Below are 25,483 nucleotides of genomic sequence, written 5' to 3'. Positions count from 1 at the left end.
AAATTGAAACTGTGATTAAAAATCTTCTAACAAACAAAAGCCCAGGACCAGATGGCTTCACAGGCGAATTCTATCAAACATTTAGAGAAGAGCTAACACCTATCCTTCTCAAACTCTTCCAAAATATAGCAGAAGGAGGAACACTCCCAAACTCATTCTACGAGGCCACCATCACTCTGACACCAAAACCCGACAAAGATGTCACAAAGAAAGAAAACTACAGGCCAATATCACTGATGAACATAGATGCAAAAATCCTCAACAAAATACTAGCAAACAGAATCCAACAGCACATTAAAAGGATCATACAGAATGATCAAGTGGGGTTTATCCCAGGAATGCAAGGATTCTTCAATATACGCAAATCAATCAACGTGATACACCATATTAACAAATTGAAGGAGAAAAACCATATGATTATCTCAATAGATGCAGAGAAAGCTTTCAACAAAATTCAACACCCATTTATGATAAAAACCCTCCAGAAAGTAGGCACAGAGGGAACTTACCTCAACATAATAAAGGCCATATATGACAAACCCACAGCCAACATCATCCTCAATGGTGAAAAACTGAAACCATTTCCACTAAGATCAGGAACAAGACAAGGTTGCCGACTCTCACCACTATCACTCAACATAGTTTTGGAAGTTTTAGCCACAGCAATCAGAGAAGAAAAAGAAATAAAAGGAATCCAAATCGGAAAAGAAGAAGTAAAGCTGTCACTGTTTGCAGATGACATGATACTATACATAGAGAATCCTAAAGATGCTACCAGAAAACTACTAGAGCTAATCAATGAATTTGGTAAAGTCGCAGAATACAAAATTAATGCACAGAAATCTCTTGCATTCCAATACACTAATGATGAAAAATCTGAAAGTGAAATTAAGAAAACACTCCCATTTATCACTGCAACAGAAAGAATAAAATATCTAGGAATAAACCTACCTAAGGAAACAAAAGACCTGTATGCAGAAAATTTTAAGACACTGATGAAAGAAATTAAAGATGATACAAATAGATGGAGAGATATACCATGTTCTTGGATTGGAAGAATCAACGTTGTGAAAATGACTCTACTATCCAAAAGCAATCTACAGATTCAATGCAATCCTTATCAAACTACCACTGGCATTTTTCACAGAACTAGAACAAAAAATTTCACAATTTGTATGGAAACACAAAAGACCCCGAATAGCCAAAGCAATCTTGAGAAAAAAAAACGGAGCTGGAGGAATCAGGCTCCCTGACTTCAGACAATACTACAAAGCTACAGTAATCAAAACAGTATGGTACTGGCACAAAAACAGAAATATAGATCAATGGAACAGGATAGAAAGCTCAGAGATAAACCCACACACATATGGTCACCTTATCTTTGATAAAGGAGGCAAGAATATACAGTAGAGAAAAGACAGCCTCTTCAATAAGTGGTGCTGGGAAAACTGGACAGCTACATGTAAAAGAATGAAATTAGAACACTCCCTAACACCATACACAAAAATAAACTCAAAATGGATTAAAGACCTAAACGTAAGGCCAGACACCATCAAACTCTTAGAGGAAAACATAGGCAGAACACTCTATGACATAAATCACAGCAAGATCCTTTTTGACCCACCTCCTAGAGAAATGGAAATAAAAACAAAAATAAACAAATGGGACCTAATGAAACTTAAAAGCTTTTGCACAGCAAAGCAAACCATAAACAAGACGAAAAGACAACCCTCAGAATGGGAGAAAATATTTGCAAATGAAGCAACTGACAAAGGATTAATCTCCAAAACATACAAGCAACTCACACAGCTCAATATCAAAAAAAGAAAAAACCCAATCCAAAAATGGGCAGAAGACCTAAATAGACATTTCTCCAAAGAAGATATACAGATTGCCAACAAACACATGAAAGAATGCTCAACATCATTAATCATTAGAGAAATGGAAATCAAAACTACAATGAGATATCATCTCACACCGGTCACAATGGCCATCATCAAAAAATCTACAAACAATAAATGCTGGAGAGGGTGTGGAGAAAAGGGAACCCTCTTGCACTGTTGGTGGGAATGTAAATTGATACAGCCACTATGGAGAACAGTATGGAGGTTCCTGAAAAAACTAAAAATAAAACTACCGTACGACCCAGCAATCCCACTACTGGGCATATACCCTGAGAAAACCATAATTCAAAAAGAGTCATGTACCAAAATGTTCATTGCAGCTCTATTTACAATAGCCAGGACATGGAAGCAACCTAAGTGTCCATCGACAGATGAATGGATAAAGAAGATGTGGCACATATATACAATGGAATATTACTCAGCCATAAAAAGGAACGAAATTGAGTTATTTGTAGTGAGGTGGATGGACCTAGAGACTATCATACAGAGTGAAGTAAGTCAGAAAGAGAAAACCAAATACTGTATGCTAACACATATATATGGAACCAAAAAAAAAAAAAAAAAAGAAAATCATCAGAAGAACCTAGGGGCAAGATGGGAATAAAGATGCAGACCTACTAGAGAATGGACTTGAGGATACGGGGAGGGGGAAGGGTAAGCTGGGACAAAGTGAGAGAATGGCATGGACATATATACACTACCAAACGTAAAATAGATAGCTAGTGGGAAGCAGCCGCATAGCACAGAGAGATCAGCTTGGTGCTTTGTGACCACCTAGAGGGGTGGGATAGGGAGGGTGGGAGGGAGGGAGATGCAAGAGGGAAGACATATGGGGACGTATGTATGTGTATAACTGATTCACTTTGTTATAAAGCAGAAACTGACACACCATTGTAAAGGAATTATACTCTAATAAAGATGTTTAAAAAATTTTTTAAATTAAAAAATAAATAAATAAAAGAATTTAATATTTAATAAAAGTGTCAACCCAAATCATTGGGGAAAGGAAGACTTAATAAATGGTGCTGGGAAGATGACTTATTAAAAAAGAAAAAAAACAAATAAAGAACAAGTGTGTGTTTCTAGAAAAAAGTGTCATACGAAAATTTATCAAAATACCCACACTAGTTACCAATGGGTAGTGGAATGGCAAGCGATTATTATTTCCTATAGTGCAGAGATGAACTTTTAAATAAGAAGATTATTAAGGGTAACTGCAAGTTTCCAATTTCAGTTGGTGGGTTTATCATATTTATTTATGTCTTCTCTGTCCAGAAACATAACTGCAATGATAATGACGGAGTAAAATAGGTATATACCCACACTAATAAAGATAACAGGAAAGGTTTCACCACATTTCTAGAAGACAGGACGCAGACATAAGAGTACGAGCGACGAGCCTGGTTGAAAAGCAGCAGCCCAAGATACCTGCAGAGTTAACCCCAGAGAAATCTGGGGGACCTGGAGGTCGAGGTGCAACACAGTATGGGATTGGGAAATGTGCTTGGACAGGAGTGTCATCTGAGAGTCTCTGGATGAGACAGATGACGAATGAAAAAAACAGAGAAACCCTACCCACATTTAGATATGTTACTTCATCCTAAAAGCTTACAGGAAAAAAAAAGTACGTGATTCACAGAGGAACGAGTATCAGATAAACATCAGGTTTGTCATCAGCAACACTGAATGTGAGATGGAATTATACCCCCAAATTGAGGGACAATGATTTTCAAACTACAATTCTACAAGTAAGTAAAATTTTCAACAGATGTAAGAAAAAGAGACATTTTTAAATATTTAAGAACTCAGAAAGTTTACTTCCCATGGTTCTTCATTGGGAAAGCATCTGGAGGATGTACTCCAGACAAAAGTGGAAGTAAATCAAGAAAGAAGATGACATGAAATCTAAGAAACAGTGGCTCCAACGTGGGACAGCAGTAACGGGGAGTCTCAGGGTGGCACTAGTGCAGATGTTATAAAGAATAACTAGTCCAGACTAGAGTCAGGGCAGTGGAGTGGACTTGGAGAGACAGATTTGGAGAAAAAGGCAATGCAAGAGAAAACCTGATAGAGTGTGGGGAAAAGAAAGTGAGAGTATGATAAAATCAAATAGTTCATGTAAAAAATAAAAACAACTAAAAACTCCAGGAAGAACAAAAAGCTCAACAAAAAAGAGACACAATCAGAGGATGCTACTTAGCTCTACCAAAAGAGATAATTACTTAAGATAAAATCAATGCTATTTATTGATTTTGGTCTTTTAGAATCAACCTATAGATAAATAAGGAATATTTAGTTATGGTTTCAGGGCAGGATGCAAATGCCATCAACCTCAATGATTTAAAAATTATAAAAAAGACTGAAGTTTCTAGGTGGGAGAGACAGGGAAGGGACCTGTAGGAAAGGGCAGGACTTCTAGATCCTTCCTACAAATTGGGGAGCTACAAATTCTTGTCTGTATGAGAGAAACTTGTAAGAGTATTATTTAAGTTTATAAAGGTAACCCATAGAGGAAATAAAATGCATACACACACACACACACACACTGCCACCTGCAAGATGCATGGACGGAGATGGGAGAGCCATCTCCACGGGTCTTGTGTGGCCTGGGCACACCCAGGCAGCAGGCACCCCATGTTGTCACCCACACTCAGGGAGGCGGGGCCTGTCCAGGGAGAAATGATCAGAGCAGAAACGGTGACACTGGGTATCTGTTGCAAAATCCGCCAAAGCTCACAGCACTGGAGGGGAAACAGTCTCTGCACCCTCCGTTTAATTACTGGAGTTGGTGGTCCACAGGTGGTGTGCCCAGACCAGCACCCCCTGGGAAGTATTGGAAACACAAATTCTCAGGCCTCCCTCCAGACCCACTGAATCTGAAGCTCTGGGTGGGGCTGAGCCACCTGTGGTCTAATGAGGCCCCCAGGTGATCCCAATGGTGCCCCAGGTTGAGAACCTCCAAACTAAGTGACCCAAGTGATGCCTGGTGGGCAGACCACATGAGGACACTCCACCTGCCACGTAATCACAGATCTCTAACCCTATCTCCATCTCTGCCCTCACTAGATGTTATTTGAGTGAATAAACGAATTCGTAGGCAGGTAAGGTGCTTTAGAATAAAGGGAAGTTTGGCTGCAGTTAAAGGAGAGGAGAAAATAGGATTTGAAGTAGAATAATCTCAGAAGGTGAGATGGAGCTGCGCTTTGAGAGACACAAGGATTGATCCAATGTTGAGATGAAGTGAGATACAGAAGCATTTTGATAATCACAGAAAATAGATAATTATATTTTGAGAATTGTAAAAGGTGCATTTTAAAAAGAACATGAAACCAAACAATTAACAGGAAGCCAAGATGCCTGGAAGAAATGCTACCAATTTTCTCTTTATTCTAAAGCTCTTTATCTGCCCATAAATAACTTTATTCATTCAAAGAGCATTTATTTAGTCAGGGCTCAGCGTGGACACAGTTCCAGGTGCTGGAAGGCAGAGGCCCAAAGCCTGGTCATAGGGGAGCTCATAGTTTGTGGGGAGACAGACACAGAACCCACAAATTTCAGTACAGGGTGAGGACCGCCCTGACAGATGGCAGCAGGGTCATGCCGAGCCTGGGAGCACATGGGAACAGCGGCTGCTGAAAAGCACATCTTGGCTGAGGAAATATTACAACCTTCTTACGAATCTCCAGCCAAACATGCCTTCAAATCAAAATACAGTGAGTCCTCCCGAGCAGTATATGAATTTTTTATTAGTCCATTTGTTTGCCATAAAATATTAATAGAGCACTGCTTCTCTCGCAGGGCTTAATGTGCCGTCACTTCTTGGTTTCCCAAATTCTGGTAAAGGTTCTGACAGTTGTGTGGCAATAAAGGGCAAGGGAGCAAAAGGCCTGCTTATCTAGTGAACTAAAGAGCCCGCGATGAACGCTGGCATTTTCCAGTGACGTTTATTCCATGGATTAAGCTGGAGCAGAAAAATACTTTGAGAGGGAAATTAAAAAAAAAAAAGATGTTCTTTATTAGAAGGCATCGTTGAACAAACTGAAATGACACAAAATACCAAATGCTGCTGGGAACAAGTGTACGGCTCCACACCTGAGATGCGCTCGGAGCGGCCACATAATTGTACAAAAATATCTGCAGGCAGATTGCACTTTGCAAAATACAAGAATGGTGTGACTGTAAAACAAGTCACTATTTGATGTATATTTCCATAATTTCACTTTCAACGTAGGAAGAGGCCACGTGACCTTTCCCTTCTGTCTGAGGTGAGGCTACCATGCAGAGCCAGATGTCGGGATGAGGAATGGGAGGGGGTGTCGTCCAAGGGACTGTGGAGGCCTTACTCCGCAGTTTACATGCTTCGAACATGAAGGGAATCCTCTGAACTGGAGAAGTGTAGGTAAATCTCATGGCACCCATTCTCCAGCCTGTCATTTCCACACACTCAGCACCCATCCACCTCTTTGTTCATCGGTCTGTCCCTCCATCCGTCCATCCATCCACCCACCCACGTACCTGACCTGTCCACTCAGTAGAATATAAATTAAGCACCTGCTGGGCACTGAGACTCCCGGTGCCACTTGGGGAGACGCTGGATGCCGCCCCTGTGCCTCTGCGGGCCCCCTGCATCCCTCCCACCCTGTTCTGTGCTGGGGAGGGGCGGGCTCGCCTGTGCAGGTGGCTTCAGGGGGCTCTGGCTGCCCCGTGGACGCAGCAGCAGGGGCTCGAAGCACGGGAGAAGGGAGGGCGGGTACTGACCCTACTGCTTCCTCCGCACAGTCCAGCCCCTGCTGCTGGCCGGCTCCGCGGGGCTCTGTGTCCCAGCGACCCGGGTGCTCCTCCTTCCCTTGCCCCTCCCGACCTGGGACGGGAGCAGAGACCCAGGCACTGCAGGGCCTGCTGGGCTTCCTCCCCCACCCCCTTTCTGCACAGAGCCTTGGTTAGATGCTGTGGGAATTAATCCCTTCGGTTCCTGCTGGGACACTGAGAGTACAGGAGGGAGGCCACAGCAGCCCCCTGACCACAGCTGTCCTTGCCCGGAGTGCTGCACTTGAGGTGGAAGCAACAGCTGAGGTGCCCACGTGCCCGGGGGACACCCTGAGCCCGGATGGACTCCGAGCCGAGTGGTCCTGAGATGCCAGGGGACCGGGTCCCTCCTTTTGCAGATGAGGAACCTGAGGAGTGGCCTCCTGGCGCAGGCAGGTCAGGCGGGCAGCCAGTCCTCCGCAGGGCTGGCCGGCCCCGCCAGGCACTCTCTCCACGACACCACTTTCTCAGCGAGGGTGCCTGTGGCGGGGCTACACTGAGCTCTGCGAGGCCTGCCGCCAAGCCCCACGTGGAGAGCCACTCGGCTTCTCTCTGCAACGGGTACCTTGTCCACGTCCCTCCCCTCAGATCCCACCACCCCCTCCCTCGCCCTGTGCTGGCTACGGGACGATCACCTCCCCCAAGCCCACTGCCCCATCTCAGACCCACCCCCGCCGTGCCCATCCCCGTCACACAGCCGACCGAGGGCTCCTTTGCCCGCTGCCCGCCCTGGGCCAGACCTGCCAGGCGCCTCTACTCCCCCCAGGTCCCTGAGCTCTGCTCACGCCAAGCCTGAGCAAGCGCACCCCCCGAACATGGACGGCCCCCCTACAGCGTCTCCTGGGGACCAGCTGACCACCGGGGGACGCTTCCCCGCGCCACCCCACCGGTCATCTCCCCCCCTTGTCCGGCTTCCCCTCCCGAGGTTCAGCCCACCCCTGTGACCCTCCTTCTTTACCCTACAGAAGAAAACCTGCTCCTGTCTGATTCTGAGATGCTCACGGATTTCCGAGATCGGTGCGTTCTCCCTATCACAGTGGTCCTTCTTCTTAGTCCTTCTGCCTAGCAAAGTCCAGATGTTTTTGGACACAGTCACACTTTAGTATGTTGATGCTCCCAGGTGACGGGCCGTCAGCCCTGACAGTCAGTGCTTTAGACAGCACGTGGGCTTCTGTCCCTCAAATGACAACCGGGGCGCGGCCGCCTGTGTGTGTGCAGGGATCCCTACGAGTAGCTGTCACAGACGCATGACCCACTGGGAAGGAAAGAAGCATGTCGGGCGGCGCTCTGAAGATTTCAGGCTAAGACAGAAGAACCAGGAGGAGGGACGGGTCCACTAGAGACCACTTGTAATTCAGCTCAAAAGACCCAGTGACGCAGCTATTCTCTGACTTGTAATCAGACCCTGGGGAGAGGGGAGAACAGATTTATCCCAAAGCTCAGCAGTAGGGATGGGAAGAACTCAGTTCCCAGGAGACCCCACCTGCCAAGGGTGAAGGAAGCTGTCTTCCATCCACTCATCAGTCTTTAGGGGCGGGACTGTATCCCATTCCTCATCGGAATGTCTAGCTCAGAGCAGGCGCTCAGAGCACTGGTCCTGAGAATGAGATACAAGTGGACACAGCCGGTGGTGGGAAAGGGTCTGCTTACAGAGATCCTGGGAGCTCGGAGAGCTTGAACGGGCAGAGCAGAAACAAATGGTACCCCAAAGGACACCAGATTTGGAAACCTGGATTCCAGGCCTGGCCCGTGAAGAATCAGCGTGATTCTGAGCAAGTCACCTGCCTTCTGGGGGTCCCCTTGCCTCCTCTGTAAATTGTGGAGAAAATGGAAGGGAAATAAGGGGAACTTTCAGAGCCCTTCCAGCCCCAGAGTCCCAGCAACAGGCAGCTCTTTGGAGGATGGGTGTGAGGGACCAGCCTGCTCGGGGGGCAGGTGTGAACCCCAGTCGTTCATGCCTCAGTGCAGGCTGACACATTTCAAAACAAGGCGGCAGGTGAATTTGCCAAATCCCACTCTCCTGCAGCTGCCATCCACTCTGTGTGGATTTGCCAACTGCGGTCCATGGGAGAAACCTGTACCTGTCACTACGCCCTCCGAGTTTACTGTCATCTGGCTCACCCAGCCTTGTGACACGGCCTGAAAATCCTGTCCGGTATGTTGCTGACGTCCTCAAATGTCAACACAGTTCTGCTGGCTGATAGAGCTTGCTGGCTAATGGAGGGGTCTTACTTACGGGGATGGGAAGGCAGAGGCACGGTTTGTTGTTCTGATGTCTCCTGCTCTGTGTAAGTCTGCCAAACACTAATCATTCCTTGCATATCTAGTTACACTGTCTTCAGAACAATCTGGCTGCTGGTCAAACACGGACCACAACAATGCAGAACATGTGTTCTTCACCAGAAATTTATTCATCTGGACATCCAAGACCAGATTTCCAGGCTTCTAAAGCACTGGACATTTTGACTGCTGAGAACATGGAAACCTGTGATCAACAGTAACATTGAGAATTCCCTTTTCAATGCATCAGTAGAATGAAGATCCGGCATTTCTCCAGACCGGAGCTTCCATGTTTCTGCCGTCACCACAAAGAGCTTCTTGCCCTCATGGATAATAAAAAGCACACCCTGATCTGATACCGTCAACACAAAAGCTGTCTGGTTGAGCCAATCCCCTTCAACTGCTTCCTAAGATGAACTCATTTGAATATTTCGGTACCCAGGTCATTACTTTAACACATGAGGCAGAAACAGAGTGAGGTCTAGCTCTGTGGGTATTAGAGATCATTGATGCATTTGTAATTCATCCCTCAAACACTTTCAAATAAATTTGGAAGTCAAATTCAGATAAAACAAATATCTTCCCACAGACTTTAATATAAAGACAAAAGCCTAGATTAGAAATATGTTAGTAGGATGGCAGATTCAGGGATGGAGGTGCGGGACAGTATCTTTAATTTGAAAATGAGTTTCCACACACTAAGAAGGCCCTTCGCGGGCGGGGACTGCAGGGGGCGGAGGGGGGAAGCTTCGGAGCCACGGAGGAGAGCGCAGCCACAGGGGTGCGGAGGGCAAAGCGGAGAGATCCCCGCACGGAGGATCGGTGCTGACCAGCACTCACCAGCCCGAGAGGCTTGTCTGCTCACCCGCCAGGGCGGGCGGGGGCTGGGAGCTGAGGCTCCGGCTTCGGTCGGATCGCAGGGAGAGGACTGGGGTTGGCGGCGTGAACACAGCCTGAAGGGGCTAGCGCACCACAGCTAGCCGGGAGGGAGTCCGGGGAAAAGTCTGCAGCTGCCGAAGAGGCAAGAGACTTCTTCTTGCCTCTTTGTTTCGCGGCGCGCAAGGAGAGGGGATTCAGAGCGCTGCTTAAACGAGCTCCAGAGACGGGCGCGAGCCGCAGCTATCAGCGCGGACCCCAGAGACGGGCATGAGACGCTAAGGCTGCTGCTGCCGCCACCAAGAAGCCTGTGTGCGAGCACAGGTCACTCTCCACACCGCCCTTCCCGGGAGCCAGTGCAGCCTGCCACGGCCAGGCTCCCACGATCCGGGGACAACTTCCCCGGGAGAGCGCACGGCGCGCCTCAGGCTGCTGCAACGTCACGCCGGCTTCTGCCGCCGCAGGCTCGCCCCGGCTCCTCCGTACCGCTCCCTCCCCCCGGCCTGACTGAGCCAGAGCCCCCGAATCAGCTGCTCCTTTAACCCCGTTCTGTCTGGGCGGGAACAGACGCCCTCAGGCGACCTACATGCAGAGGCGGGTCCAAGTCCAAAGCTGAACCCCGGGAGCTGTGCGAACAAAGAAGAGAAAGGGAAATCTCTCCCAGCAGCCTCAGGAGCAGCGGATTAAATCTCCACAATCAACTTGATGTCCCCTGCATCTGTGGAATACCTGAATAGACAACGAATCATCCCAAATTGAGGAGGTGGACTTTGGGAGAAAGATATATTATTTTTTCCCCTTTTCCTCTTTTTGTGAGTGTGTATGGGTATGCTTCTGTGTGAGATTTTGTCTGTATAGCTTTGCTTTCACCATTTGTCCTAGGGTTCTGTCTGTCTGTTTTGTTTTTTTTATTACTTAAAAAATTTTTTTCTCTTAATAATTATTTTTTATTTTAATAACTTTATTTTATTTTATCATCTTCTTTCTTTCTCTCTTTTTTTTCTCCCTTTTATTCTGAGCCGTGTGGATGAAAGGCTCTTGGTGCTCCAGCCAGGAGTCAGGGCTGTGCCTCTGAGGTGGGAGAGCCAAGTTCAGGACACTGGTCCACCAGAGACCTCCCAGCTCCACATAATGTCAAACGGTGAAAATCTCCCAGAGATCTCCATCTCAACGCCAAGACCCAGCTCCACTCAACGACCAGCAAGCTACAGTGCTGGGCACCCTATGCCAAACAACTAGCAAGACAGGAACACAACCCCATCCATTAGCACAGAGGCTGCCTAAAATCATAATAAGGCCACAGACACCCCAAAAAACACCACCAGATGTGGACCTGCCCACCAGAAAGACAAGATCCAGCCTCATGCACCAGAAAACAGGTACTAGTCCCCTCCACCAGGAAGCCTCCACAAGCCACTGAACCAACCTTACCCACTGGGAGCAGACACCAAAAACAACGGGAACAATGAACCCGCAGCCTGCGAAAAGGAGACCCCAAACACAGTAAGTTAAGCAAGATGAGAAGACAGAGAAACACACAGCAGATGAAGGAGCAAGGCAAAAACGCACCAGACCTAACAAATGAGGAGGAAATAGGCAGTCTACCTGAAAAAGAATTCAGAATAATGATAGTAAAGATGATACAAAATCTTGGAAATAGAATGGAGAAAATACAAGAAACGTTTAACAAGGACTAGAAGAACTAAAGAGCAAACAAACAATGATGAACAACACAATAAATGACATTAAAAATTCTCTAGAAGGAATCAATAGCAGAATAACTGAGGCAGAAGAACGGATAAGTGACCTGCAAGATAAAATAGTGGAAATAACTACTGCAGAGCAGAATAAAGAAAAAAGAATGAAAAGAATTGAGGACAGTCTCAGAGACCTCTGGGACAACATTAAATGCACCAACATTGAAATTATAGGGGTCCCAGAAGAAGAAGAGAAAAAGAAAGGGACTGAGAAAATATTTTAAGAGATTATAGCTGAAAAATTCCCTAATATGGGAAAGGAAGTAGTTAATCAAGTCCAGGAAGCACAGAGAGTCCCATACAGGAGAAATCCAAGGAGAAACACACCAAGACACATATTAATCAAACTATCAAAAATTAAATACAAAGAACAAATATTAAAAGCAGCAAGGGATGGGCTTCCCTGGTGGCGCAGTGGTTGAGAATCTGCCTGCCAATGCAGGGGACACGGGTTCGAGCCCTGGTCTGGGAAGATCCAACGTGCCGCGGAGCAGCTGGGCCCGTGAGCCACAATTACTGAGCCTGCGCGTCTGGAGCCTGTGCTCCGCAACAAGAGAGGCCGCGATGGTGAGAGGCCTGCGCACCGCGATGAAGAGTGGCCCCCACTTGCCACAAGTAGAGAAAGCCCTCGCACAGAAACGAAGACCCAACACAGCCATAAAATAAATAAAATAATAAATACTTAAAAAAAAAAAAGTAAACCCAGAACCATCTGCTTTAAAGCACCAGTCCCATATCCTTTGTAAATCTCATCTTCAAAAAAAAAAAAAAAAAAAAAGCAGTAAGGGAAAAACAACAAATAACACATAAGGGAATCCCCATAAGGTTAACAGCTGATCTTTCAGCAGAAACTCTGGAAGCCAGAAGGGAGTGGCAGGACATATTTAAAGTGATGAAAGAGAAAAACCTACAACCAAGATTACTCTACCCAGCAAGGATCTCATTCAGATTTGATGGAGAAGCAAAAGCTAAGAGAATTCAGCACCACCAAACCAGCTTTACAACAAATACTAAAGGAATTTCTCTAGGCAGGAAACACAAGAGAAGGAAAAGACCTACAATAATAAACCCAAAACAATTAAGAAAATGGTAATAGGAACATACATATTGATAATTACCTTAAATGTAAACTGATTAAATGCTCCAACCAAAAGACACAGACTGGCTGAATGGATACAAAAACAAGACCCGTATATATGCTGTCTACAAGAGACCCACTTCAGACCTAGGGACAGATACAGACTGAAAGTGAGGGGATGGAAAAAGATATTCCATGCAAATGGAAATCAAAAGAAAGCTGGAGTAGCAATTCTTATATCAGGCAAAATAGACTTTAAAACAAAGACTATTACAAGAGACAAAGAAGGACACTACATAATGATCAAGGGATCAATCCAAGAAGAAGACAGGAGCACGTCAATACATAAGGCAAATACTAACAGCCATAAAAGGGGAAATTGACAGTAACACAATCATAGTAGGGGACTTTAACACCCCACTTTCACCAATGGACAGATCATCCAAAATGAAAATAAATAAGGAAACACAAGCTTTAAATGATACATTAAACAAGATGGACTTAATCGAGATTTATAGGACATTCCATGCAAAAACAACAGAATACACATTCTTCACAAGTGTTCATGGAACATTCTCCAGGATAGATCATACCTTGGGTCACAAATCAAGCCTTGGTAAATTTAAGAAAACTGATATCGTATCAAGTATCTTTTACGACCACAACGCTATGAGACTAGATATCAATTACAGGAAAAAATCTGTAAGAAATACAAACACATGGAGGCTAAACAACACACTACTTAATAACCAAGAGATCACTGAAGAAATCAAAGAGGAAATCAAAAAATACCTAGAAACAAATGACAATGAAAACACAACTACCCAAAACCTACAGAATGCAGCAAAAGCAGTTCTAAGAGGGAAGTTTATAGCTATACAAGCCTACCTTAAGAAACAAGAAATATCTCAAATAAACAACCTAACCTTACACCTAAAGCAATTAGAGAAAGAAGAACAAAAAAACCCCAAAGTTAGCAGAAGGAAAGAAATCATAAAGATCAGATCAGAAATAAATGAAAAAGAAATGAAGGAAACGATAGCAAAGATCAATAAAACTAAAAACTGGTTCTTAAGATAAACAAAATTGATAAACCATTAGCCAGACTTATCAAGAAAAAAAGGGATAAGACTCAAATCAATAGAACTAGAAATGAAAAAGGAGAAGTAACAACTGACACTGCAGAAATACAAAGGATCATGAGAGATTACTACAAGCAACTATATGCCAATAAAATGGACAACCTGGAAGAAATGGACAAATTCTTAGAAATGCACAACCTTCTGAGACTGAACCAGGAAGAAATAGAAAATATGAACAGACCAATCACAAGCACTGAAATTGAAACTGTGATTAAAAATCTTCCAACACACAAAAGCCCAGGACCAGATGGCTTCACAGGCGAATTCTATCAAACGTTTAGAGAAGAGCTAACATCTATCCTTCTCAAACTCTTCCAAAATATAGCAGAGGGAGGAACACTCCCAAACTCATTCTACGAGGCCACCATCACTCTGATACCAAAATCAGACAAAGATGTCACAAAGAAAGAAAACTACAGGCCAATATCACTGATGAACATAGATGCAAAAATCCTCAACAAAATACTAGCAAACAGAATCCAACAGCACATTAAAAGGATCATACAGTATGATCAAGTGGGGTTTATCCCAGGAATGCAAGGATTCTTCAATACACGCAAATCAATCAACGTGATACACCATATTAACAAATCGAAGGAGAAAAACCATATGATTATCTCAATAGATGCAGAGAAAGCTTTCAACAAAATTCAACACCAATTTATGATAAAAAACCCTCCAGAAAGTAGGCATAGAGGGAACTTTCCTCAACATAATAAAGGCCATATATGACAAACCCACAGCCAACATCATCCTCAATGGTGAAAAACTGAAACCATTTCCACTAAGATCAGGAACAAGACAAGGTTGCCAACTCTCACCACTATCATTCAACATAGTTTTGGAAGTTTTAGCCACAGCAATCAGAGAAGAAAAAGAAATAAAAGGAATCCAAATCGGAAAAGAAGAAGTAAAGCTGTCACTGTCTGCAGATGACATGATACTATACACAGAGAATCCTATAGATGCTACCAGAAAACTACTAGAGCTAATCAATGAATTTGGTAAAGTAGCAGGATACAAAATTAATGCACAGAAATCTCTTGCTTTCCTATACACTAATGATGAAAAATCTGAAAGTGAAATTAAGAAAACACTCCCATTTACCACTGCAACAGAAAGAATAAAATATCTAGGAATAAACCTACCTAAGGAAACAAAAGACCTGTATGCAGAAAATTATAAGACACTGATGAAAGAAACTGAAGATTATACAAATAGATCGAGAGATATACCATGTTCTTGGATTGGAAGAATCAACATTGTGAAAATGACTCTACTACCCAAAGCAATCTACAGATTCAATGCAATCCCTATCAAACTACCACTGGCATTTTTCACAGAACTAGAACAAAAAATTTCACAATTTGTATGGAAACACAAAAGACCCCGAATAGCCAAAGCAATCTTGAGAAAGAAAAACGGAGCTGGAGGAATCAGGCTCCCTGACTTCAGACGATACTACAAAGCTACAGTAATCAAGACAGTATGGTACTGGCACAAAAACAGAAATATAGATCAATGGAACAGGATAGAAAGCTCAGAGATAAACCCACACACATATGGTCACCTTATCTTTGATAAAGGAGGCAAGAATATACAGTAGAGAAAAGACAGCCTCTTCAATAAGTGGTGCTGGGAAAACTGGACAGCTACATGTAAAAGAATGAAATTAGAACACTCCCTAACACCATACACAAAAATAAACTCAAAATGGATTAAAGACCTAAACGTAAGGCCAGACACCATCAAACTCTTAGAGGAAAACATAGGCAGAACACTCTATGACATAAATCACAGCAAGATCCTTTTTGACCCACCTCCTAGAGAAATGGAAATAAAAACAAAAATAAACAAATGGGACCTAATGAAACTTAAGAGCTTTTGCACAGCAAAGGAAACCATAAACAAGACTAAAAGACAACCCTCAGAATGGGAGAAAATATTTGCAAATGAAGCAACTGACAAAGGATTAATCTCCAAAACATACAAGCAACTCACGCAGCTCAATATCAAAAAAACAAGAAACCCAATCCAAAAATGGGCAGAAGACCTAAATAGACATTTCTCCAAAGAAGATATACAGATTGCCAACAAACACATGAAAGAATGCTCAACATCATTAATCATTAGAGAAATGGAAATCAAAACTACAATGAGATATCATCTCACACTGGTCACAATGGCCATCATCAAAAAATCTACAAACAATAAATGCTGGAGAGGGTGTGGAGAAAAGGGAACCCTCTTGCACTGTTGGTGGGAATGTAAATTGATACAGCCACTATGGAGAACAGTATGGAGGTTCCTGAAAAAACTAAAAACAGAACTACCATACGACCCAGCAATCCCACTACTGGGCATATACCCTGAGAAAACCATAATTCAAAAAGAGTCATGTACCAAAATGTTCATTGCAGCTCTATTTACAATAGCCAGAACATGGAAGCAACCTAAGTGTCCATCAACAGATGAATGGATAAAGAAGATGTGGCACATATATACAATGGAATATTACTCAGCCATAAAAAGGAACGAAACTGAGTTATTTGTAGTGAGGTGGATGGACCTAGAGACTGTCATACAGAGTGAAGTAAGTCAGAAAGAGAAAAACAAATACCGTATGCTAACACATATATATGGAATCTAAAAAAAAAAAGAAAGAAAGAAAATCATCAGAAGAACCTAGGGGGCAAGACGGGAATAAAGATGCACACCTACTAGAGAATGGACTTGAGGATGCGGGGACGGGGAAGGGTAAGCTGGGACAAAGTGAGAGAGTGGCATGGACATATATACACTACCAAATGTAAAATAGATAGTTAGTGGGAAGCAGCCGCATAGCACAGGGAGATCAGCTCGGTGCTTTGTGACCACCTAGAGGGGTGGGATAGGGAGGGTGGGAGGGACCGAGATGCAAGAGGGAAGAGATATGGGGACATGTGTATATGTATAACTGATTCACTTTGTTATAAAGCAGAAACTGACACACCATTGTAAAGCAATCAAAATAAAAAATAAAACCAAAAAACAAAAATTTGAAAATGAGACAGAACTTCCATCCCAGATGAAAACTACTGCTCCCGAGAAGGGCTGTGCTGCCTTGGCCACACTTCTGAATCACCAGACGAGCTTTTAAAAAACCCCAAACCCAGGCCAGACCCCTGATGGAGGAAACTAGGAAGGAGAGACTTATAGAAATTGTCTTCTATCTTTGTGCCACCTGGAAGTTTAAGCACAAAGTGAAACACAGTAGATGTGAAAACTCTTGAACAATGATATGAGTGGCGGGTTAGGTGTCTGGAATCTTGGGTTCAAGCCTTGGTTCTATCCCTAATTAAAAAAGCAACGATGGGGTAGTCAGGTGGTGGTGACGGAGGTTGTGGTGGTGATGGAGGTGGTGGTGATGGTGGCAATGGTGGTGGTGATAATGATGGTGATGATGATGGTGGTGGTGGTGATGCTGTGGTGGTGATGGTGATGATGGTGGTGGTGATGATGGTGGTGACGGTGATGGTGGAGGAGGTGATGGTGATGGTGGTGATGGTGGTGGAGGAGGTGATGGTGGTGATGATGATGATGGTGGTGGTGGTGGTGGTAGTGATGGTAGTGGTTGTGAGAATGGAGGTGGTGGTTAATTGTTGACGGGGGTGGGGCTCAGGTCATTAGGAATGAAGACCCTGTTTTTCTGTGATGTTTCCATTGCTCTGATGACCTCTGTCTTGCCCCTAATCCTGAATAAAGGCTTGCACTGGATCCAATATACCGGTCTCTCAGGGAGTCCATACCTCCTACAGACTGGGCAGGAAGAAGCTGCCTTTCCTCTCGAGGTCAGAAGGCGGTGCGTCACGGGCAGTGCACTTGTAGGAGGAGCCTGGAGGCAGCGGCGCCCCGAGAGGGCAAGCTTCCTGGGAACGTGCACAGTTAGGAGCAGCGAGCTGCACACACACATATTGATGCGCTGGGTCTTTACAGAGTCCCGGGTGAAAAAAGCGGCAACAGATCCACACAGACGTGCACACACATCTATGTTTTTGTGTCTCTATCACAGTGCCATGTGTGTAAAGTTAAGTGCACACACACACACGCAACAGTACATTTTACGAACACTGACGGGGAAAAGGCTGCTTAAACACATTTTAAATCGGTGCCTAAGAGGTGGGGGAGCATGAGGGTAGAGAATAAAGTTGAAAAGCACAAATACAGGAGAGCTCTTGCACTGACCAAGGAAGGTGTGCCCTGAACGGGGCACATCTAGATCTTGGTGCTGGAGAGTAAAGTGAATACACGGAAGTGAAATAAAATAGAAGTGAGGGGTGGTGGGCGGGGAGAGGCCGTCGCTAGCCTGGGAGCATCAGGGACACAGCGCCTGCTTCCCTTCTCAGGCTCTGTGAACAACCCCCTGACGACCTGATGCTGCCAGGCAGTCAGGACGGGCGCCCCGGGCCGGCGGCTGGACTGCATCTGACGGGGTGTTTGTAGGAGGAGAATAGAAACACACATCAGCGTAGCGCAACACGTCTTCAGCATGATCCCGCGGGGGATCTGCTGCATCTTAATTCAACACCCAGCTCGGCAGCTCCGCAGAGGCCCGAAGAAAACAGCAAAAAACAACTGCTCTTGTTTTTATCGGTGCAGCTGGGCTTCTCCGTGAAATGGTAAAAACTGCAGGACCCGCGGGGCATAATGCTTTCCACTTAGATTCTTCCACCCACAGGAGAAGCTGCGCTTGCACTTCCTGGAGAGGCTTGGGAGGCATCACCCCCGTTCGTTCGGCCTAGTGCCACTGGGGTCAATGTCCTTAGTTCTTTTTGGTGGAACCCTTCTCCCAGGTGGCCTCAGCTCTGCTCTGGCATCGTGAGTGGTGGGGCTGCGTGTGACGCCCTCCCTGGCACTCGCCACCCACGTTCCCGCCACGCTGCACACGGCCACTGATCACGAGGCGCCGCGGTACCTGGACTCGAGCCACAGGTGGAGGGGCCATCACGGGCCTAACCCAGCACCTGGCACGTGCCGATGCCAGTAGGAGTTTCCCAGGGCAAGGATTCGGGAGCCGGTCTTCATCTTCCCCTGAGAACTCTTGGAGGGGAGCTCAGGGTGGTTGACAAGCAAACAACAGAGGACGGGAAGTGAATGGCATAAAGGTGAGACGGCTGACAGAGGAAGCGTCTGACTTCTTCCTCTCGATGGCTCTGACCAGCCTGCCGAAAGTGAGCCCTGGCCTTCCGGAACGCTCCGCTTCTTTCCGTGGAGGCTGTGCGGGGAGGGAGGGGTGACCCCGCCTGGCTTGAGTTCAGGGCCCCCCTCAGGCTCTGTGTGGATTCAGATCCATCCCTTAACCTCTGGGTCCTCGGCCCCCGCCTCTGTGGAATGGGAGAAGGTGGGACCCACATCTGGGCTGTGTGAGGGCCCCAGGGGACACAGCCACCAGCCCATGGGACACGACAGCCACGCCCTTGCTCCCGAGGGCAGGGCAGGGGGAAGGACAAGGGTGGAAGCAAGCCAGCAAACGGAGACGCCCAGTTTGGAAGGAGAAAAGGAGAATGTAAATAGCTCTGGGTCACACACAATTTTATAATTCAATCCACAACCACAACTGGGCCTCACACCTGATCCAGGAACCACCCCGCACCCTCCTGGGTCCTGGAATATCCCTCTAGCCATGTCCCAGTGAGGCCAAATCCTGCCTGTGCCTCCAAGCCCTCCTCCTCCCCCTGACCCTCCTCCCTGGATTTCTCACTCCTTCAGCAAAATTCTGAAAAGAACAGATGCCTATTTTGTGGCACTTACCTTTTTACTGTTACATATTTCTTTGTTTGTCCCTGCCTAGATCTTTGAGGACATCATTTAGGTCTCCTTCCTTTTTCCATCCCTCCACAAAGTAAGTATCTTATTGTTACCTTTTCTAGATTAGTTCCTTTAGTGTTGAAGGAAACCAGAATATGTCACCCCCAAATATGCCTTTTTGACATGAAAATTATTTTGAGCTGAAGGCAATTAGGAAGCAGCAAACCCAGAAAAAACTCCCCCTTTTCTGCCTGAAGGCAGGAAATAGTCTCCTTTTCCTGGAGACAGACTCTTATTGGCCCAGAGATGCACCGGGGAACCTGCAAGCACACCTTCCTCCACTAGGTCCTCTGGTTTATTTACCTTCCCACGGCTGCCACCCTTGGAACCCTAAACCTGCTTTCCTTGTCCTGTTAATTCTCTATGAATTTATTGTTCCTGGTTGAAGATGCTGTAAAAGCTGTAGCTGTAAATCGATGCTTTGAGCTGTTTTTTGTTGAGATTTTTTCCAGGTGATGTGCACCGCATGCGTGAATGAACTGGTTTTTTTTTCCCTCCTGTTAATCTGTCTTGTTGTGAGACTCCCAGCTGAAAACCCAGGATGGGTAAAGTGTGGTCTCCCCTACGGCGTCCTGCATTTGAGACAGCAGGATGTCAGCAATGGCTAAATATTTTTAAAGTTTTGGTTCTTAGAAAAGTACTAGGATAACCAAAGAAATCCATATCTTCAAGAATCCTATTGAAATAGGATTTTTGTTTTGTTTTGTTTTTTTGTTTGTTTGTTTTTAACATGTATATACTGCAGTTTTATTTCAATCACACAAAGTTCACGTGTAGGAAATTTAAATGAAACAGTACAGTAAAAATAGCAGAGAACCAAAAACTCTAAAAAGGAAGTACACCTAAAGCATGAGAACTCAACATTCATTAGTGTTTCACCTTCAGTTTTACTGACACTTGATGCTTGCAAATTTTGAAACAAACTTTGAGATCATAATGACTATTCTGAAGAGATTTCAGCACCAGCACTAAGATTTGTACATTCAGTTGGTTTGCAACTGACTTGTTAGCCATTTACATAGTGTACAGTACAGATTTGTCACAGGTCAGATCACCTTCCTGTAATAGAAAGGATCCCCTAAACTGCACTCAGCTTAAGACATCCAATGTACAAGGGCACGGAAACCATCATAATAATGTGACTCCAATGAAATAGGATTTTACTGGCTAATTTTAAACTTAATTTGCCCATTCAGCAAAGGTTTACCAAGCTTGTACTACGCGCCAGGCCCTGCTCCGGAACTGGAGATCGGGCTTTGCACAAAACAGACAAAATCCCTGCCTCATGGAGTTTATGTTCTAGGTGATGGGCGGGGAAGGGACACAGGAATAAAGTGTGGGGAACATCCTGCTGGGATTCCTTCTGTGAAGAAAACTAGAGTGGGGCAGGAAGGGTGCTGGCCAGGACCTAGAGCACCTGCGGGCCAGCTGTGTGGAGGAGCTTAGTGGCAGAGCCAGGCCCCGGCCACGCCCCGGAAAAGGGGTGAGCCCTGCAGACTTGAGGAGGGTGGGGGGAGGTGGAGTAGAGGTTAGCAGGGCATTTGGGGCTTTTAGGCCACTGTAGGAAGTTTGGCTTTTACCCCAGAGAAACGGGAAAGCGCAGGGAGTTCTGAGCGGAGAGAGCAGTGATCTGACACGGTTTAGGAGAGGGCCCTGCGGGGGCAGGAGCGGAGACGGGACAGGGGAGACGCCATCGGATGCTGGTTACACAGGAGAAATACCCTGTGGAAGACACAGAGTGAAGTCAGAGGCCTGAGTGCCAGAAGGTCGCTGCCCTGAACAGAGACGGGAAGGCTGCCGGGAGCAGGGCTCCAGGGGGAACGGGAATTCCGTTTTCACTGAGTTCAGTTTGGGTTGCCATTTAGAGATAGTTAGAGAATTTCTCTGAAACCTGCAAAGAGCAAACGAGATCACGCGTATCTTCCCGTGCAACGCCGGGCTTGGCTTGCGATGGCCTGGACACCCCTGTTGGGGTGGATGTCTCCATGGATTTTTGTCTGGTGGGTCAGATACCCCACCCCCAAGGTTACAGTTTAGGGCCCCGGGGGATCTGTAACCCCCAAACTTATCCTTACATTTCTTTGTCAAACTGTCCACATACACCTAGCTTGTCAAATGCCTTTTGGACTGGTTCTAACACTGCACTGGTTCCCTTATCAATTAATGAGTTAAATAAAATCTTCAACACACACTCATTTACTTTGCCCGAGAACCACAACTGGCCAGTTTAAGGGGAGATGTTGGGCCGGCAGTTAGAAATAGACCTGAAGTTCCGAGGGCACGGCAGGGCTGAGTTCCAAAGGGGAGTGTTGTTGGCCTACAGGCAGGATTTACAGCCGTGAGACGGGATGACAGTGCTGTGCCGTGTGACTTATCTAATATTCACGGCCACCCACAAGAGCAAACCTTTTTACTACTAATATTCATCCCCATTTTGCAGCTGAGGAAACAGAATGACACAGGCGAAGAGTAACTTGTCCAAGAGCACAGAACTGGGACCTGGACCCTGACAGCCGGCCTGTGACCCTTCACTGGGAACCAGCGGTTCTCAGTCTGCGGCATCTCTGACCGTCACGCGGCATCCACTGGCGGAAGGCAAGGACGTGGCTGAGGTCCCCACGGTGCAGAGGGCAGCCCCCATATCAAGGGATTCCCCTGGCCCCGAATATCGGCAGGGCAGGGGCGAGAAAGCCTCAGACTTGGGGGGCCTCCTCTTCCAGGCCCCCCACTCGACACGCCCCCTCTCAAGCCTGCAATCCTTCACTTGCTTCTAACCATTCATTCAAGGCCTATCCTTCCCCTACATCGTAACCTCCGTGTTTCATTCATGCTAAATTCTCAGTCTAACGGACACAAATAATAAACGCTCGATAAACGGCCGCTCACACTGACTGCATGATTTCTGATAGATCTGCGCTCACTTTGAAAAATCCCAAGGCTGTGACGGAGAAGGAGATGAGAAAGTGTGACATTAACGTTCTGCGATTTACACTGCATAGGAAAAGCATCACCGCGTTTAGCTTAGGAAACTGGAGAAGCAAAAAACCTGAGGCCCGCGTCTCAACAGCCCTGACGGAGGCGAATTTTTCATTGTCCTTGAAGCTAATCAAGTCTGCGGAAACAGCATCACCAAATGGACTAAACGAGATTTTCAATTAACTCAAACAGATGGCTTAAATTTTCCAGGTGACTTTCCATATCAATTCAGAGAGTTTGCTGGACCAGGCCCCAGGAGGCTTGGCACGGATGGAGCTGGAAGAAAACAATGAAATACCTGGGTCTTCGGCAGAGAAGACAAAGCAATAATCGCAATGTTTCTTCTATCACAGCAAGAATATCATCAGCCAAATTGATTCGACTCCCCGACCAGCGCACACTAAGGACCCACTCCCCTAGGAGGGGCCATGGAGAGCCAGGCCTTGGGACCAGCTGCATGAGAAGGAAGGCCGCTCCAGGGCGGGGAGCGAGAGGTAGCGGGCAGCCCTGGGCTTGGCCTGTCCACCTGAGGACCTCACAGCATTTTACACATCACTGGAGACAGAAGAGCTGAAAGAACCTCAGCGGGATCCTGCAGAGGCCCCAGGCAGGTGGGTCCTGCCAAGGACAGTGGTGGAAGCCACCACAGGAGGAGTCCACGCCATCACGGACCAGTGGATCCAAGTGCCCGTGTGCCTCGCCCTGAGCTGGGCCTGTGGAGGAGTAAGAGTGGCTGAGGCCACAGCTCCTGCCCTTCCGGAAGCTGCCAGAAGCTACTAATAATGTAGAGTTTCCTAACTGAATAGTGAAGACTCAGGCTGGAGTCACGGCAAAACGTGGGCTGGATATTTGCTGACCCTCAGAATGGATCATTCTCAACTTAACTGGGCCCACGTATAGACTTGCAGATCTATAAACGGGTGGATCCTGGTGCCATTCCCTTCTCCTTCTGAGTCTCCCATCAATATTCTCAACAGAGCGAGGTTTAACGCTGATATAAGTGGACTCCGGAAGTATAACCAGTCCCCAGCCTGCCTGAACTTTGGGACAGAATGAAATTGATATTCAGACCCTTTCACAAAGATAGATTTTACTCAGTTCTTTTGATTAGGAAATAAAATCCACCTACAGCCTTTAATAACAGGACAGTTGCCTCTGTCAACATGTTCCACCAACTACACAGTTGTTATACCAACTGGGAGATTTGGTTCATTGGAACAGAATTCACCACTCAGTTCCTGGAGCTGGCAAAAGCCAGTAACGCTCTAAAATAATGCTCTGAAAATGGGGCGCCATTCACAAGAGGTCCGATTACATGGATTTTCTTGGAAAGACTGCATCTGTTCATCCGAGGGGTGCCCTCCGAAGCCTGCCACGTGCCCGGCCATGTGCTCCCTCCGGACATGCGTGGTTGACCAGTCTTACCTGCCCCCCACCGCCCCCGAAGCCCAGCCTCCGGGGAGGAGAATCTGGGCCTGACATAAGGCAAGAAAGAGTAGCATTGGTTTGACCGGTGTTCCTTTCCCAGAAAAACCAAATCATAAAGCAGTAAGGAAAACTTTAGAAAATGTACCGTTTTCTTGGATGTTTAGATTAGCAGGAAAATAAATCTGAGCCTAAAGAGACCATGTAAATGGACACTGGTTTCGTTATTATCGTCTTAACATAACTGAGGAAAGGGTGCAAACCTCATCCGTGGATCGTCAGGCGGCATCATCTCCAGGTCGTGCGTGGGTCCATTTAGGCCAATGACGTGCAGGGAGATACTGGGGTTTTCACATCCAGCCTGGGAAGTAAAAGGGGAAAGAGATGTGAGTGAGCCGCCTCCCGCCTGGACTGGCCTGGGCACTAAGGCTGCCAGGAGATTCACAAGAGGCTCAGCGTGGGGAGGACGGAGTCCTTTAAGAGGAAGCTGCTCATCCCTGCTCCCCCTCCCTGAACACGCACCGGCCTGGCAGGGCAGGAAAGACAAGGCTGCTGGGTCTGACGGCCCAGGCTCCTCTGCCCCCCCAGATGGAGATGCTGGGGTGAGGGAGGGACTCAGGCCCACACAGGGCAGGCGTCAGATGGGTCACCAGCTCATGCCTCTGATTTGGAAGTGGGCGTCTGAATTCTGCTGGCCAGAATATGCTGACTTTCTATTAAAACGTGAAACCCCAAATCCTGAGCCATCTGGGCTTTATAATTCCAATTTCAGAGCACCTGTCCCAGAGTTCACTGTAAAATCAGGGGGCCTGTATCTTTCTGGATTTCAGGTCATTACATCACTCCTGGATTGGGGGGGGGCGGCTCTCATAAAAGGATTCACCAGGGAAACCATTCCATTTCTAGGTGATCTCTGGCTTCCAGCCTCCTGAACCGTGAGAAATAAATTCTGTTGTTTAAGCCGCACAGTCTGTGGTGCTTGTTACGGAGCCTGAGCTGACCGATACACCTGGTGTTTCCTTTCTCTGGCTTGGGACTCTGGGGACATCACTGGCCTCGCTTGGACACTGTCGCCCCTCTTGCTGCAAACTGCAGGCTGGAACGTCCCGTATTTCTGGTATACACGGCACGTGGCATCAGCTCCCAGAGCCCTCTGATGGCTTGGAAGCTGAGGCCCAGGGCTCACTGGCAGAGGCTGGAGGGGTCCTTCCAAGGCAGTCCCGGGTGGACGTGGGGACCCTGTCACCAGGTGGGTGCAGGCAGAGCTGCGTCCACTCTCTTGGGCACCAGCCTCTCTCCAACTGAGTGGGTGGTAGAGGTTTCGGCATCAGGCCCTCCCTTCACGCCAGGACGCTGTGACTTGCTAACAAAGCGGGCTTTGGCTATCCGTCC

General features: G+C 46.5%; 1 protein-coding gene across 1 annotated transcript in view; it reads right to left on the bottom strand.

The window, feature by feature from the left end:
• The window catches only part of DPP6 (dipeptidyl peptidase like 6), a 792,296-nt gene that overhangs the window by 96,036 nt on the left and 670,777 nt on the right, over nt 1-25,483 (bottom strand). Inside the window, exon 10 of the mRNA XM_061198976.1 lies at nt 24,355-24,452. Within this exon, the coding sequence (XP_061054959.1) occupies nt 24,355-24,452 (98 nt within the window). The remainder of the gene's footprint in view (nt 1-24,354; nt 24,453-25,483) is intronic.

The sequence above is a fragment of the Eubalaena glacialis genome, chromosome 8 (assembly GCF_028564815.1).
Source record: "Eubalaena glacialis isolate mEubGla1 chromosome 8, mEubGla1.1.hap2.+ XY, whole genome shotgun sequence".
NCBI lineage: Eukaryota > Metazoa > Chordata > Mammalia > Artiodactyla > Balaenidae > Eubalaena > Eubalaena glacialis.
Note: the sequence above shows the minus strand (reverse complement) of the source record. Positions and strands in the feature narration are given on the sequence as shown.